Source organism: Gossypium arboreum, chromosome 9, assembly GCF_025698485.1.
Source record: "Gossypium arboreum isolate Shixiya-1 chromosome 9, ASM2569848v2, whole genome shotgun sequence".
Classification (NCBI taxonomy): domain Eukaryota; kingdom Viridiplantae; phylum Streptophyta; class Magnoliopsida; order Malvales; family Malvaceae; genus Gossypium; species Gossypium arboreum.
Window position 1 is genome coordinate 242,973 of NC_069078.1, and position 16,813 is coordinate 259,785.

The 16,813-nt window shown below is 32.4% G+C and overlaps 1 protein-coding gene across 1 annotated transcript in view; it reads right to left on the reverse strand.

The window, feature by feature from the left end:
* Window positions 1-5,230, reverse strand: part of LOC108455338 (GDSL esterase/lipase 7-like) — a 30,153-nt gene extending 24,923 nt beyond the window's left edge. Inside the window, exon 1 of the mRNA XM_017753917.1 lies at window positions 5,054-5,230. Within this exon, the coding sequence (XP_017609406.1) occupies window positions 5,054-5,230 (177 nt within the window). The remainder of the gene's footprint in view (window positions 1-5,053) is intronic.
* Between the last annotated feature and the right edge of the window lie 11,583 nt (window positions 5,231-16,813).

The window sequence follows — 16,813 nt, forward strand, 5'->3', positions numbered from 1 at the left end:
TAGGGGGTTCTCCAACCTTTAAGGCTAGGTTGGTGGTTAAAAGATTTAGGCAAAAGGAAGGCCTAGATTATTTTGACACTTATGCATTAGTGGCTAGGTTAACCCTCATTTGAATTCTTATAACACTTGTACCAATCCATAATTTACATGTACATCAAATGGATGTTAAGACGGATTTTTTGAATGGTGATCTCGAAAAGGAAGTCAACATGGAGTAACCAGAAGGATTTGTGTTTCCTAGAAATGAACATAAGGTGTGTAATTTGATCAAGTCATTATATAGTTTAAAACAAGTTCCTAAACAGTGGCATGAGAAATTTGACTCGGTTATCTTGTCATATGGTTTTTTACATAATGGTGCGGATAAATGTATTTACACTAAATTCACCGATAGGTATGGTGTAATTATTTGTCTCTATATAGAAAATTTGTTGATTTTTGGTACGAACATGGAAGGTGTTCGTGAGACTAAAAAGTATCTAGCCTCGAATTTTAATATGAAGGATCTCCATGAGGTAGATACAGTTCTAGGTATAAAGGTGAAAATGCATGAAAAGGGTTTTGTACTAAGCCAATTTCACTACATAGAGAAAGTATTGGAAAATTTTAAACACTTGAATATCAAGGATTCGAACACTCCGTACGATTTGAACTTCAAGTTAAGTGAGAATAATGGCAAGGCTATAGCGCAACTTGAGTACGCCAGCGCAATCTGAAGTCTAATGTATGCAATGCATTACACTAGACCCGATATTGCATTTGTTGTGTGCAAATTGACGAGACTTACAAATTGTCCTAGTATTATTATTGAAAAGGAATTTGTAGGATTATTAGCTATCTCAAGGAAAAAAATTGGGATTATTCTAGAGTGATTATCCTGCAGTACTAGAAGGTTACTCAGATGCAAGTTGGATTACAAGTCTAACTAACAATAAGTCCACATATGGATGAATATTTACAATCGGAGGTAGAGCCATTAGTTGGGGCCTCTATTGGGGCCTCTCTTGCGTGTAAATAACTAATGCAATTGTGCAAGTGTACACATCATTCAAATAATAAAGTGATAAGTAAGTGTCATCTCCATAGGGATCAAAAATTGGTAAGAAATTGAGTAAGTTATTATAATCCTATTGACTATACTGAATAGCATGAAATACTCTCAAGTTGAATAAGATGTTTGTATAATGAATTGATGAAATCAAATGTCAAAAACAAAGAATTGATATGGAAAATAAAATGTTGTGGGAAAATTACTAAGAAAAGCAAAAGTAATTATGTTGTTGAATGAGTAGGGATAGAATTATTTAGGTGAAATGTTCATATAAAAATAATGCCATGGAAAAATATTGTTTAATCAACTGCTCCGAGAGTCACTACTGTAACCTGTCTCTTTCAATAGCTAGATCTAAAGCTAGAAATATAAGTTACTGTATATCTACAATATTCTGGATTAATAACTACAATGAACGTTCTTCTCTGTACAACTCACAACATCTATGTTTAGGGTGCTACGAATATTCTATCAAGTATTTGCTTGCATCAAACGATTCAAGATCCAATATATTTAACCTTTTCAGAATTAAAAATACATCTAAGAACACAACACACAATCAACTATGTCTAGAGCTTGCATGCATGTATTTAAAATAAGCATAAATCGAATGAAACACTGACATAGACAATCTCAAACCACGAGCATTAAAAATGATAAAACATTTACCCAAATAACTCCAACCCATAAAAGATTTAGTTCATGGGTGGAAAAGTTAACATCAAAATGAAATCATTTATCAACATTCTCAAATAAGTTTAAATCATAGAAACTAGGAAAATAAAAGAAGAAATGCAAGAATTCTCGCCACACTCTAGCTTCTCTTTGATCTTCAGATTATACGTGAATCCAAGATAGCTTTCTCTCCCCCTTATTCACGTTTGTATTCTACTTTCTTAAGCGGCTACCCTTTCTTTCTTTGGAATTCTCCAATCAAGAGAAAAATCGCTATCACTAATTTTCTTCTCACACAAATTTTCTATTGCTCTTTCTTCTTCTCTTTCCTTCTTTTATTAGGTAGATCCATCCCTCTCAGCATACATTTGTTTCTCCTCTTTTTCAATGTTATTTTTCTAGTACATATCTAGTTGGCTGAGAGTGACGCGGATAGAGTGCTGAGTCATCTTCCTAGAATTGCCATGGCAATTATATTAACAATCAATCTCACCATTTGCCATGGTAATGTTTCACTTCTCTTATTTTCCTTCATCATCCTCTTCTTCTACCTGCACCTGTGTCCAACCATAACCACAACTTTCCCAAGTAATAAAAGTAATAAATTATAACCATTATAGCACAATCCAAGCTTTGTTATGCAATGTTCTAAAATTATCCTAAAATGCATAGGTATTTACTTAATTACAAGTAATTAATTCCATCTAAAGGTCTAAAATATAAATATTTTCAAGAGTTATCAGCCTCCAAGAAACAAACTTGCATATCACATTCAACTATGGAGGCTAAATTTATAGCCTTGGCAGTTACTGTCAAGGATGGAATGACAAAGAGATCTCTTGCTGGATATAAAGTTGTGGCCATAACGTAGGTTCGCCATTTTTGTGTATTGTGATAATGAATCTACCCTGTCTTGAGCATACAATAACGTGTACAATGGAAAGTCTATACATATAAGTTCGAGACATGAGTATGTGAGACAATTGATTAGGGACAGTGTGATAATTGTTATCTCTGTTAAGTCAGTTAACAATTTAGCAAATCCATTGACAAAAGGTTTGTCAAGAGATTTGGTTAAGAGTACCACCACTAAAATGGGATTAAAATCATTCTAATCATGTCATTGATATTGGAAACCCTACCTTTTTCTAGCAAAAAGTTAGTTTCAAGGTTCAAAGGGTAATAACAAGTTATCGAATGACAATGTGCACTTAGGATCAGGATTTAGTGTTTATATTTTAGGAAGATGATTTTTACTCTTAATGGATGGACATTAACTGTCATGAAATCCACCTATACGAATATGAAGTGGTGCCGCTTCAACAAGATTTTATAAGTACATGCTCATGAAACGGGATGAGCAAATGACTATAACGATGCTAAAGCAAATTAAACTCTTACTATAATATGTTATGATTATGTGTCAAATTTTTCCAGTATTGACTTTAAGAGTGATGGTCTAAGTGACTAGTCACCATTTACTTTGTTGATATTTTAAAGAGTTTGCACTAAAGGAAGGTTCAATCTACAGACACCCTTCTTTATGCATAATCGTTGTGTACTTGTTCTCTAGAACTAATAATCTAATAGGGGATTGTTGGAAATTATAGATTGCAAATTCATAATTATTCATGAGCACTTATTAGAAAGTGATGATTTATTCAAAAAATACATTTGATTCTATGAGACATGTTTTTCTAAGAAGTATGCCCAATGGAAATCACACATAAAAGATTGTGACTCTTCAAAATAGTATCTATTGTGTGTATATAAATAGAGAGTCTATGGTGCTCACAAATCACAATTACAATCAATCCTATTTTTCAAAAATTAAAGTAAGAGTTAGGGAATTCCTTGATTTTGCTAACCAAAGGAAATTCAAAATCTTTGTTGTATCCTGGGAGGACTTTTGTCTTAACCCTCTAGCAACTTTGTGTGGGGGCAAATAGCTCTCTTTGGAAAGTGTCACCCGCGCCTCGAAGTCTACTGTTTATTTCAATATCATCTTCAGATCTATCTTCTCCTTTCTATATTTCCAATACCTAAAACTCTTAAATATGATCAACTTGTTCTAGGTAAAAAATAATTGTGTGAGCACTTATTATTTTTCATAGGGGAACTTGTATTTGAGTGCAATTTTGTAAGTAAACTCAAGTGAGTCACTTTTTTTACAACAAAACTTTTAAGGGAAAAGTCTTGGTGGAGAGTGATCCAAATTAGAGAATGGATGTCAAGTTGCAGTATGATAAGTGTGATTTCCCATTCTAATAATCCTTTATTGTAGCCCTAATACCCCCAAAACCTTCTATTACTAGGAAAAATATGGTCCAAATGACTTTGAAGATGCAATGTGAATTACCACAATGACCCTTGTAGTGTGACAAACTTAGATTTTTTCAATGCAATCCATGCGGCCTTAGGTAGTTTCTTCGCTCCAAAAATGCCTAAGTCAACCTAACTCCCAACAATTGAGGATTCAATAGAATTTCTCTAAGGCACCCAAGAAGAACAAAGCAAAGCAATGAAAATTGAAAGAACTCAAAAGAAGAACAAAGCCATAGAAAAATAAGAACGCAAAAGAGAAAGTTTGGAGTGAATGCTCTCAAGAATTTTTTTTACTCAATGAATGAATTACAATGAGGGGGAGAAGTCTCTATTTACAGTTGAGCCTCTCTAAAATCAACAGTACAGATCAAAGTACATCAATGGCTAAGATTAAAAGCTATCTAAAAATTATATCCCTAAGATTACAGAATCGTATCTTCTAAAGATTACATATCATATCTAAGATTACACATCTTTGAAGATCACGTTCCTATATTTTTCATGCTTTGTAGATGGGTATTCAATCTCTCCAAGCAATGGGTCAGTCTAGTTGGACCAAATGATCCCCATGTCAATGATAGACCTCCATAGGATGCATTGTGTGTTATAGTCATGAGCTTTGAACTACGGCCCATGACATTCTCCCCCACCCATTCTCACAACGCCTTCGTTGCACCTTCGGAATGGCACTAACTTGATTCACCTTGGTTTCGTCTTGATGCCTTAGCTTTTTCCTTCCTTTGAAACTTTTGCCTTGGCTTTGTCACCTCTTAACTCAAACCGTCCTGCTCATTTGTACATCTCGATAGCAAGAATTTACGTCTCTCTCTTGCGCATATTCTAACTCTCTTCGAATAGAATCCTCTTGATGCACACCACTTGGCTTCGAATTGCCTACAGTCCCTCAGGCTCCTTACTTAAAAACTTCGAAAGGGCTCCTATGTCCTTGCCAAGCTAACAAGTTAGAATGTAAAACACTATCAAAAAGTGTTCAAAATGTACCTTTCTCGCAGCATTTACTCGGGTCAACTGTCCAACATGCATCATCACTTTCTTGAAGTTTGATGCACAACGCACCTCTCCCATAGATAGTAGCTCCTCCGGTGTGTCAATAGAAGTGAGCCTCATTGATCCTAGCTCCAAAGTTTCTAAGTCTGATGCCAAACTCACCTCTTGCATTGGTGGAAGGCTCACCGATGACTCGGCCAACTACATTGCTTTACTCGAATTGAGCCTCATTGGTCCCAGCTTCACTATCATAGGTACTTCAAATACATTTTGAAGGGGGACTTGCTTTGTTGTTGGAAACGAGATTTATGAATTATCCTATAGAACAAAGACTAATAAACGGAAGGCTTCTATCCCGTCTATAGCCTATAGGAGGTTAAGAATGGAAAATTTATTGAATTAAGTGTATTAAACTATAAAATAATTGTGTAAAAGAAAAAGAATTGAAACATAAATTAGTAATATTTGTTATATTAAAGTGAAGTGAATTATATTACGAAGTATATGTTGGATCGAATATAATTAAGAGTAGATTAAGTTAACAAAATAAAAGCAAATTATAGTTAGTATTGGCGCATCTTAAGTAATGATTAAATTGAAAATAAATTCAACTAAATCTAAAATAAAATAAAATTATGACAAGTGCGACAAAAAGTTCCAATACATAAGTTTCAAAGTTTCGATACGTGAAAGCTTAAAAGCTTAAAATCTATAGTAATCTAGTATAGATTCTAGTACTTATACATAAGGTACAAATACAATTGTTCTTAAAATTATATGTTGCCTAGAAAATACATAGGAAAAAGAATTTAGGGATCTTTAAATAATATTTTATTAGTAGAGGACTTCAAAAAGGGATATAAATGTGATAGGCAATCCTGGTAATGATAGAAAATTGACCAAGGTTTAGGGATTCAAATTGTAAATTTTAATGTGACATTCCTTATCTATATCTATTAATAGGTTGGGTAAGGTCTGTAACACTTTCTTTGCTTAAAAGAAGCTTTATTGAAGAACAAAACATGGATGAAGTAAGTTTTTTTAGCATGGAATAGATACATTATTAGAGAATAATGGACTTATGGGTTCTATGAGCTATGTTGGACCCTATGTCACATATGTTGTAATTGAATTCTACGCTAATATATCGAGGATTGTTGATAATTACCAAAGCCTTCTCTTTCATAAAGCTTTTGTCGAGGCCACAAGTATGAATTCAACCCTGAACAAATTAGATAGGTCATGAGTTGCTATAGTTGAGCTTCATAAATCCTTGGACACTGTTCCTCTTCCATCACTAACAACATCCACCCTACATGGTCAGTAGATGGTTTTATTCATGACTCATCTTTTAACAAGGAATTCAATCCAAAACAACCAAAGGAATATGGTTAGCAAAAGAGTAGTAGTTATGACTAGGAAAGTCGTAAAGATGTTTGAATTTGACCTTGGGTAGTTTATTTTATAAGAAATTACCAATCAATTAGACAAGGTACATATCATAAATCTACTGCTCTTTCCCTCTATGAACTTTTTAAGTCCATTTGAAGCAAAATACAAGGTTGTTTCGAGCCACTAAACATCTTAAGAGAAAAGTTTCTAAGTTAAAGTTCTTTCCAAAATTACTCGATGTAAAATATACATCAATGGCCTATGCTGATTCATATGAAGAAGAAGAAGAAGAAGAAGCTAAACCTAATATTGAAGTTACGCCAACTACCCCAATGGTGACGTCTGAAGCAAGTCCTACCAGCAACCTAGTTAGTTTTCATCAAAAAATGGTCTATCACCTCAATTCATCTATTGACTCACACTACCTACTCATCTCCAAACCGCAATGATTTAATGGGTCCATATCGACAATTATGTTTGGCATATTTTTTATAAAAAAAAAAAGGAAAGTAGAGAGGAGCAATAGGGTATGCAATGCAATGGTGATGGTTTCTGATCTATTGATTTGCTCGTATGAATGGGAGATAATATTTTGTTTTTATATTCCTATTTTCTGTTATTGAAAGTTTTGAAATTATTAAACTTTTTGAAATTTATTGGTGAAAGGTGATTGACATTATTTTGGCGTAAGAACTCTCATCATTTGTGATTTGTAAATATGAGATGTTTTATCCAAATTTTAAAGTTAGTTTTACCTCTTGAGGAAAGAGATTTTGAAAAACAAATTCTAGGAACTTATTAATTAGGACATCTTTCTTATGTTATTATTTTTCATATAAGAACAATTCCTTTTTGGAGTCACAAAGAGTGAATAGGGGTGGTTTTGGTATTATAAAAAAATATTTATATGATCAAAATAAGTATTTCATGACAACCACACAAGTAAATAAAGATAGTGTTGGTGTTTTAAACAATTACTAGGATCAACATAGGCTTTTTTTTCTTAGAAATTTGTAAATATGTAAATCTATTTATAATGATAAAGAGCGAAGTATGGGTTTGGTGGGTGATCTTCAAAAGGAAAGTAGTACTAATTAGGATGAGGTTTTTAGTGTGCCTTGTAATGGTAATTGTGAGATAGCAATAATTTAACAATCCTAAAAAATAACATGATGAAGTGTTGCTTGGAAAAAAATAAAGGGGTTGAAGATGTTGCTTTATATACAAAATAAAGTTATCTTAGTTACAAGCGAGATCATAAGAGTGATAAGAAGAAACTAGTTCAAATTTAATATATATAAGGGAAACTAAAGGAGTAGTGTTGATCAGGGGGACTTAGCAGAAGCGAAGGTATATAGAAATAACTTATTTTCCCTTCTTTAAGAAAAACTAATGCATTTTGAATTAAAATTAAATAGTCGTGACTAAGAGATTTGATGATTTTGAACACAATTTGAATGTAGGAAATTATGTTTGTGCTTCCATGATTGATATGAAAGAAATACAAGACATAATATGCATTAACTAATACCTCTGATTATGCCAGCATTACTTGAATCAAGTTATTAAAGGAGAAAATGGATGAGTCATTCAAGAAACGCTTGGCCCAAAGGAAATTCATGGTTTCAATTGGGTAGAATGGGTCGAAGAACACACGAGTCTTTCTATCTTTACATAGAGCAATATTGGAGCGCAAACTTGAATTCTAGTCCCATTGTTATTAATGCAACATGAAGTGTTCACATCCTTAATCCTGCATATACAAATATTTGCATTTATATCATTCATTCAAAATCCAAAATAATTCTCTCATTTGGTATCGATACCGCTTGGAAAATTGGTACCAAAACTGATTAATGTTTCTCGATTAAAAACCTAAACCCTAAAAACTATCGGTACTTTTGTCAAAGTACCGATATTTCTACTCTGAGTATCAATACTTGTGATACGGTATCGATACCAAATTCCGTTACTATCTTCCTAGACATTTCAAAATCATAGAGGTATCATTTTTACAACATGAATATCAATACCTTTGCTTCGGACCAAAAAAATACAACATACATAAGCATATAAGTCATTCCAACATGTACTAAATCATCATGCTATCATATCATCATCAAATAAATGTCAAAACAGCCATAATAGTAGTCTCAAACATCGAAACTAAGTCCAAGCTATAATCAACATAATACGAAATGTATCTCCTAAACTTAGGAGCATATTATTCACATGTTTAAGTGTCCATCTCACATCGTAATACCATAACAAATAAGATCACATTTAACGATAATTTGCATAGCAGCCACAAACTCATTTAGGCATACATCACATTCCACATATATACATTTTAAGATAATTTGGCACTTGAGGCTATGAAACATAAAAGTGAGCTCTATCATCACTCATCAAATACATATCATATTTCACATGTTTAATCATCTTTCATTAATTCTTTTACACATTAATCACATGAATATTTAAACATATATCACAGAACATATAAATCACATTTAATCACATTCAGTCACATTTTATGATAGTTTGGCTGTTGAGGTTATGAAACATAAAAGTGGGCACTACCACCAAACATCGGATACACGGATCTCCATCACACCAAATAGACTCATAGAGTCAGACATGTCCCATAAGTGAAGCATAAAACTAACACTCTCCAACACACCAATTGACTCATACAGTCAAACATATCCCAAAAAGTGAAGCATAAAGCTAACACTCTCCAACACACCAAACATGTCCCGCTGAATGAAGCTTAGCTCATATTCCTTTATCTCTCCAAACATATCTCAAGGCCTTAATACCTAAATCACAAAACACATATAGGTGAGTACTCACAATCCTATAGCATGCCAACTATATCTAACGGTCTCATATGGTCACAAGGCCAAAGTATCCACAAATATACAATTTTAATTATTGATTTAATGCACATCATCTATGTTCATATTCATTAATTCATGTGACAAACTTGTACACAATGTATGCTTATTGAATTGACGTTTAATTACACTTAAAGTGCTACAATAATACTCATTGAGCCATCACTTATCCAACCACATATGAGTGCATTAAAATAAATACATCATATATCACATACAAGTATTCTCACATATTACCTGTCATAATAATATCACATTCCACAATTCAACACATACGTACTTATCAGTTTTTGTACACTTTCACTGTGCATTTATATTGTTAACGCAACATCATCACTATTATTCGGCATATTAAATAGGCCTACAACATAATACAATTCACAATAGTCATCTCACATGTCTCATATCACAATAATTCATCATAATAATCAATATATAAATATTCTCATAATCACATAATTAACAAAAAAATAAAACAAGGGAAATAAAAAGCTTACACTCAGAATTTAGAGTAGGGGTTTAGGCTACAACTAAATTCCAAAATAACGCATTGAATCATGTCTACAAGCAATTATTCCAAACACTCACCAATTACGCTTTTGTCGAAAAGTCGAAAGTTTAAACTAGTTTTTCCTTGCCTTTTTCTCTACTCACAGAAGGTCCTATTGATTCCAATGCTTCAACAAAGTAATTCACACAACAACACAATCAACATTCACCTATAGACTCAGAACAAACAATCCAAAAACACAGGCCTAAACTAGGTTCTCATGTAACTGAAACCTTTAACATAACAAACTTAAAATTCAAATATCTCGATCTATATTCAATATTTTCACCTAAAACCAATTATGTTCATCTTATTATTCACCTACTACTAATTCCAAACTTTTAAACTATACTAAAATACTCAATTCATAGTATCGACTTTTTTGACATGTTTTTGGCTATTTTTTGAAAATTCATTAAAATTCAAGAAATACTTAACGAAACTTCAAAATAAGTTTAGAAACCTTCTAATCATGTTAAAACAAGTTGAAAAACATTTTGAAACCACATTTTTACTCAAAATCTCGAAATCCACCACTAACTAGCAAATTTTTGGTTTTTTTTTCAAAACATGTGATTTAATGGCTAATAATTCAGTTTGAAAGACTAATTAACATTTAAAGCTATTAAGGAGTTGAATTGTTACCTTAGACGATGAAAAACCAAGCATTTGATCAAAAACTCGAAAATCACGAAAGCTTGACTATGGAGAAAACTATGGTGTTTTTGGGTGTTTTTATTAGTATTTAATGGAGGTTTATGACTAGGAGGATGATAGAAATCAAAGGAATAGAGTTTAGGAATCAAAACTTGAATGAGAAAAGCTTGGAAAACAAGGGAGGACAAACACAAAGGATGGGAGAAATCTAATGTGGGTTTTATAAAGATGAAAGGAGAGAATAGGTTAATTTTTAAACTTTGGTAAAACTGCAACATAAATGCTCACAATTTTATCTCTATTACAAATTAGTCCTTTTTTCCAAAATTAAAGGTATTTAAAACTTATTTTTAGAAATTGATTTAATTTTCTAAAAGTCATAGTAAAAAAAACATTACCGGAATATCATGTTGCAAAATTTCGAATAGTCTAAGGCTAAAATTCCTAAATTATCCCTAAAACTCCTATGCCTTATTTTGGGGTGTTACATACACTGAAAGTAATTGGGCTGGATCAATGGATGATATGCAAAGTACCTCTGGATATTTCTTTTCGCTTGGACCTAGGAAACTCTCTTGGAGTTCGAAGAAGCAATTGACAGTTGCTCAATCTACAGTTGAGGCAGAGTATGTAGTTGCGGCAACAGCAGTCAACCAAGCAATTTAGTTGAGAAAACTTTTGTTTGACTTGAATCTTGTGCAGAGTGAAGCAACCCAAATTCTATGCGACAACGAATCTACCATAGCAATTGCGAAGAACTCAATCTTCCATGGAAAGACAAAGCATTTCAAGATCAAGTACTATTTTGTGAGAGAAGTCAAACAGAGCAATGAAGTGACTCCAGTTCATTGTAGTACTAAAACTCAACTTGCAGACATTTTGACCAAACCACTAGGAAAGACAAGGTTTGAGAATCTGAGAAACAAAATTGGTGTTCGTAGCATGAAGGCTAAGGAGGAGTGTTGTGAGATGACCATTCATGTAATATTCGGCGAACCCTCCAAGATTGGAGAACTCACAGTAAGTGGCGAGCGCTACCTCAAATGAACAGTGAGTGGTGAGCTACCTCGAATGAGTATAAGCGGTGATCTCATTACTTTAGCGAACTAAAATGCAAATTGGGGTCGCATGGAAAATGTGAACTAGGGTCACGAAAAAGATGCAAGCTATTTGAAGCTGAACCATGAAGCTGTGCAAGTTATGTTTTCAAATTATGTTTTTCAGCTTTTTTAAGAAATTTAGAATTTATTAGCATAATATATTTGATGTTAATTAACATAAATCCGTTGTTATTTCTTTCCATAATTAGGAGTTTTTTCTTGTTACAAATACCCCTGTTACATTATTCAAAAATAAAGTACAATATATAAAACTTTAACAGATAATTTTGTTGCTAAATTTATTGTTTCTTCACTGCAATTCCTTTTTTCTTAGCGACGAAATTCCAACAAATACTTTTACCGATAATGGCCCATGGTTAAAAGAGTTACATTTATGGCATTCTTGGCGGATGAGCATGATGTTCATGGTCAGGCCCTCCAGGTGAAACTCTATCAGAGTCAGCTTTCAAAGCAAAAACCTGGCGATAATGCTCCAACTTGTTACGATCATAGCCTAATTCACGTAAAAGAAGGCGGCTGCTAATTTTCTTCTGCACCAGGGATTGAGCTTGAGAAGAACTCATCAAAAGGACCACGAAGAAGGCAGCCAAGAAAGATAACCTAGCCATCGTAAGTGAGGAGGAAGTAGTAGCAGTAGAGATGAGAGAAATAGGCAACAACTGCTGGTATTTATAGGGATAGATCCAAGTCATGATTTGTGATAGTGGAGATTAAATGAGTCAGTATATTTTGTTCTGTTCTTAGATTTATTATTTTTAAAATCATCCTCGTAATTATCAGATCCTTTTGGAATACAATATAAGCAAACACATCAGTGAGTTTGGATTATTTTTTTAAAAGAGAGTCAGGATTATTAATTTATTAATACACCGGCTAACCATTAGATAATGATCCGTAGTGATATATATATTGTTGAATATTTAATTAATAAATAATAAATTTTGAATTTCATTCTTAATTTTGTTTATGAATCTATATAGCAATGATTAAAAGTTTTGTCAGGTATCCATTTGATACAAATTCAAATTGTACATGATATCATTCTTCGCTTTTAATTTTGTATTAAAAAGTTATTATATTAATATATTTATAAGATGTCCCGATTTCGGGGTGGAGAAAGATATTTAGATTGTGAGTTAATTTTTAAAATTAAAATATTATATAAATAATATTAGCCTTTGATATATATGTCCTCTCCAATCTATAAATAGGAAAATAATGCGATTCAGTACACTTAAACTCATGTTCTCCTACATTAGTAACAATGTTTATGCCAATTAAATTAAGACTCAATCGGCTTTTATCTTTTTTTTAAATTAGTTCGCATCTCACTTTGTCTATTCACTCTCTTTTCTTGTTGTTTTTCCTCTACTTCATTAGTAGGCTTTTCGTTTTTGTTTTAAGAAACTTGTTTTTGTGATAATTTGTTTTAAGAAACTTATTTGGTTTTGAGGTCTCTTATTGCTGATATGGTGTATGTTACTGTTTAGAGTGTGTATTTTTGTTGTTGTGTTTTGGTATCATAGGTTGTGAGACTACACAAGAAACATTTTATTGTTGACCTTTCAGTTTGTTTACCTTTTTGGGTTTAATAAATTTTACTTTGGTTAAGAAAAAATTAAACCGATTTTCATGAAAACAACATACATCTAATCATTTTTTTTTTCACAATAATAAAAATTAATTTATGATTCCACTACAAATGAAAAGTAAATAAAAGCAACAGCATAAATGAATACTCCTAAGTTCCATTGTTAGATCAAGTCTCAGAACTTCATTGCATTTGTCTCTCCCTTAATCTTAGAATCATCACCTAATCTAGACAAGTCAATAGGTGCATTGGATGTACTAGCATCGATATTTCACGGATATTGCCGTAAACACCCCTTCCCTGCATAGATAAAAGGGCATTCTCAAAGGATAAGAACTTGATCATAAGGGTATGATTACTTTGGCAACGAATTTCAAGGGACCAGCTTGGGATGAGAGTCAAGTCCGACGGGAACTTACCATCAATCCAACCCAAGCAATGATTTTTCAACAATGTAGGGTCAACCAAGCAATGATTTCTCCAGAAAATGTTTGACTTGCTTAATTAGCTTCTTCCTCAGCAACTAGCAATTTCTTCACAGCATTGAATAAAGCATGCAAGTAAAATGGCCCAAGCTTTTAGAAGAAATTGGTTTAGGTTTAGTTAGTATAGTTTGACTTCACAAAGAAAGGATGTAGGGGTATTCACAAAGAAAGGATGTAGGGGTATATGAAAGCTTCCCCTAAAAATATGAAGATAAAAGCACAAGTGGTTTGTGTCCCTTTTGGAAATCCTCTAGCAAACCTTATTTTCTAACGTAAAGTCACTAGGCACTTCTGGAGACAAGCCTCTATCTTTTAAGATAAATCTCAGAGTGTGTAGCACATGTTAAATAAGCCCTACTGTCGCCCCAGTCGTTATGTTTAGCATTGCAGCTATTAAAACGCATAACTTCTTTATTATATCATTTGCAAAGCATGCGAAGATATCTGATTTACTGCAATTATATATACGTAGTCTTCCACAAGTCATTTTGAAACATGTAGACCCCACTTGGTTGGGACTATTGTTGGAATACTACAAATTAAGCTCAGTAAACACAGAATGGGTCTTCTAAATCCCTGAACCTCTATATGGGTTATCTACAAAGGATAAAGGCCACCTGAATGCTCGAAACAAGCCAAGACAAACTCTTTTTAGTGACTGTTAGACTCGAAAATATTAAGAGGGGGAATTGATATTTTAATTTTTTTTTGCAAGCAATGATGAGGAAATGAAAAAAAGTTTGGAGACTTTGATTTAGGGTGGCTCGGCCCCATTTGCCTACCTCTATTACCTTAGTATATCTCAACTAAAGATTTTTCAATTCACTATATTTGAATTGTTATCTTTTGAGAGAAATGTATAATATTTATAATCTCTATCATTTTCACAAGGTTAAGATAGAATATTCTTCTAGTTTTTATGACTTAACTAAAACCCTTTATAAATTAATTAAGGTTTAACTAAAACCCTTTATAAATTAATTAAGGTTTAACTAAAACCCTTTACAAATTAATTAAGGTTTTATATCTCAAAACCTTAAGTGGATCTTTCAATACAAAGAAAATATGTAAACAATGAAAACCTTTCAAAGGTGTATGTTTACAAGTGTTAAACTCTCTCAAAGAATGGAAATGATAATGATAAAAAGATCTAACAATAAGCACCTAAGAAGTATGTATAAAAGAAAATGAAGAAATAAAGAATTGGAGGCTTTTCTCTTGATTTCTATGCTTAGATGTTCATCTCTTGTGTCTTGATGTGTCCTTGACTTGTATTTATACCAAAGAATGAGTTTATAGATGTTTATAACCGTTGGGGATGAATTCTAACCATTGGAAACATTAATTTTGGGCTTAAAAACACTTGTAGATCTTTGGGGTGCGATACATTTCTTCAAAATTTGACCATTGAGCCGCAGGTATTGCACTCTAGTTAGCACGGTGCGGTACCTCTTGAAAAATGGTGTGGTACTTGGGTGGAAGGGTGTTGTACCTCTTGAGAAGAATTCTATATATCTATCTCTGTCTCTTTTTGCACACTGACTTTAGGTACTACATTTTTTGGTCAATGTGTTGTACTTAGATTGAAAACACTTAAAAAAAATCATTTTTGAAGCCTTAAAATTATTTTGAAAATATTTAATAAAATTTGTTATCATATTTTTACTAAATAATGTAAAAATATATAAAATTTATTTTAAATGTTGTTATATTCAAAGCTAATGGTGTCAATATTGTTGACATTATAATGCTACAAATCAAAAGAGTAGTTGGTAGAAGCTTCAAAATAAACAATCGTCAGCTCTATTAAAAAGCGGGCCTAAGGCAGTCCCTTAAATGATCAGATGCTGGTACTTGTTCTAAGGTTGAGTTTAAAAATACGGCATTGCCAGCCCAACAAAGGTAAGTTGATAAACCCTGCTTTTTCTCCATTATTCTCACCCATTAGCTTTCTGTTTTGCAGCCATCAGTTCCAATTGCTTGCATCAACAGAAAAACTTAATGAACTATCATATCAATATAATTCAATTAATGCTGAAAGAAAATAAGAAGAATTTGATAAAAATATGCAATCAATTAAACAACATTTCCTTTATATTCAGTATAACATACTAAATCTATAATAGCTTTTGTGGTCTGCAACTTAAACAGGTACCCACATGTCTAAGTTAATTGTTTTCAGACTCCACCAATGTTTGCTTTCCAACCCATTCATTATTCTCATTCTCTCCACCAACACCCAAATTTCATATTTTTTTTTGTTGGGTCCATCCGTATAAATAATCTGAGAAGATCAAACATATAAATTTTATGTAAATTTTAGTTGAAAAAATCATATCAATAAATCAAATTTTTAAAAATTATATTTTTATTATAAGAAAGAATCTTTTACTTGACCACAATAATAAAAAAATATAAATTGAAATGAAAAGTAAAAGAGAGGTATGAATAATTAATTTAAGAGGAGAATAGATCCCATGTTCTACTCCCAACGTGCGAAACAAAAAATAGACAGACAGGTTAGTAGAGAATCAATGGAAGAGTAAATTAGTAATTTATGAATGATTTGAATTGTGCGATGGGGTGGAAGTTAATGACTGATGAAAATTTTAGATTCAATTATAGAGTAAAATTAGACCAACATATTTTTATTTTTATATTTTTGTAATATTTGATAAAAGAAAATACCTTTTTTTACAGAAAAATATACCACATGGCGCGGTGTGATTGGCCTACTAAAATGAAAAAACGACAACATTTTGTGATGATTGGAACAAGAGAAGAAATAATGGAGAAAGAAGAAGAAATCACATTCCTCGTTTTTTTAATATTCTTTATGCCTCAAAACAAGCCTCACACAAATATTCCCTTAGCTAAGAAATTTAGTCAAATATAAAGGCAACAACTACTTCTCCCCAAGCATTGAAGTTGGCAAATTGCCTTTCAACCTCATGTAGCATTGTAAAACCCATTACCACAATGTTTGCACTTACAAAAATTATTTTAACAATTTAATTAAATCAGTTTCCAAGCTTTGGAAAGGTATAAAAAACATAAA